The 884-nt window shown below is 65.0% G+C and overlaps 1 protein-coding gene across 2 annotated transcripts in view; it reads right to left on the bottom strand.

The window, feature by feature from the left end:
• Positions 1-659: 659 nt before the first annotated feature.
• Positions 660-884, bottom strand: part of MON1A (MON1 secretory trafficking family member A) — a 3,160-nt gene continuing 2,935 nt past the window's right edge. For both annotated transcript variants that reach the window (XM_010137376.1, XM_010137375.1), the window contains one exon: positions 660-800. In XM_010137376.1, the coding sequence (XP_010135678.1) occupies positions 660-800 (141 nt within the window). The remainder of the gene's footprint in view (positions 801-884) is intronic.

An 884-nucleotide genomic window follows, 5' to 3' on the forward strand; every position in this document is an offset into this window, starting at 1 on the left:
CACCCCCCCTGCCAGTGTCTGCAGGGACGTCCTCACAGCCACGGTGGGAAGGGTCCAGGCTTACACAGATACCAAGGGAGCAAACCTGCTGGGGCAGGCTCCGGGGCTGCCAGGGACTGCCTGGCACTTGGGGGACACGGAGAGGAGCCATACGTGCCCCAGACCAGCCCTGTCCCCCGCCTGGGTGGTATCACCCACAACCTGCAGGCACAGCAGCACAGGGGTCTCCTGAGTGCTGTCACATCTCCCCCAGAGACCCCCACCCCTGGCACAGCCATGGGACGGCACAGAAAAGAGGGTGCCGGGCACAGGCAGCAGGACCCAGGGCTCAGCTCCCTCCAGCAACCTGGGGTACAGGTAGCCACGCTCCAGGACCCCCACAGTGAGGGATGGAGCTGGGGGTCGCAGAGGAAGGGCAGCACCCCAGCTGGGGGCACTGCCTGCAGATGCAAGTCCTGCTCACCCCCTCCCCTGGCAGCGGTGCACCCCATCTCTAACACCCAGGCTGGACGGTCCCATGGGCAGGTTTCCCCGTGCTCCGGGGTCCCACCAAGCCCTCTCCCCTGGACACACAGCCCAGGCTTTCTGGGGGGACAGGACGAGCTCCCCAGCACAGCAGGGGCTCCCCCGGGCTGGCACCATGCCCTGGGTGATGCCTGTCAGTACGTCTGGGGTGTGAGGATGAAGAGTCGGTCTTCCTCCTTGCGGATCCACTTCATGAGCTTGTTGACAGCACTGATGGCGCCAGCCTTAGTCCCCAGGGGACTGTAGCATATGTAGAGCTCGAAGGCGCTGGTTACCTGGGCAAAGAAACAGGGTACGCACTAGGAACATGTCTGTGCCCCACCTGCGGCTGGTACCGCACCTTCCCACCATGGGCGACC

This window comes from Buceros rhinoceros, unplaced genomic scaffold (genome assembly GCF_000710305.1).
Source record: "Buceros rhinoceros silvestris isolate BGI_N320 unplaced genomic scaffold, ASM71030v1 scaffold39105, whole genome shotgun sequence".
Taxonomy (NCBI): Eukaryota; Metazoa; Chordata; class Aves; order Bucerotiformes; family Bucerotidae; genus Buceros; species Buceros rhinoceros.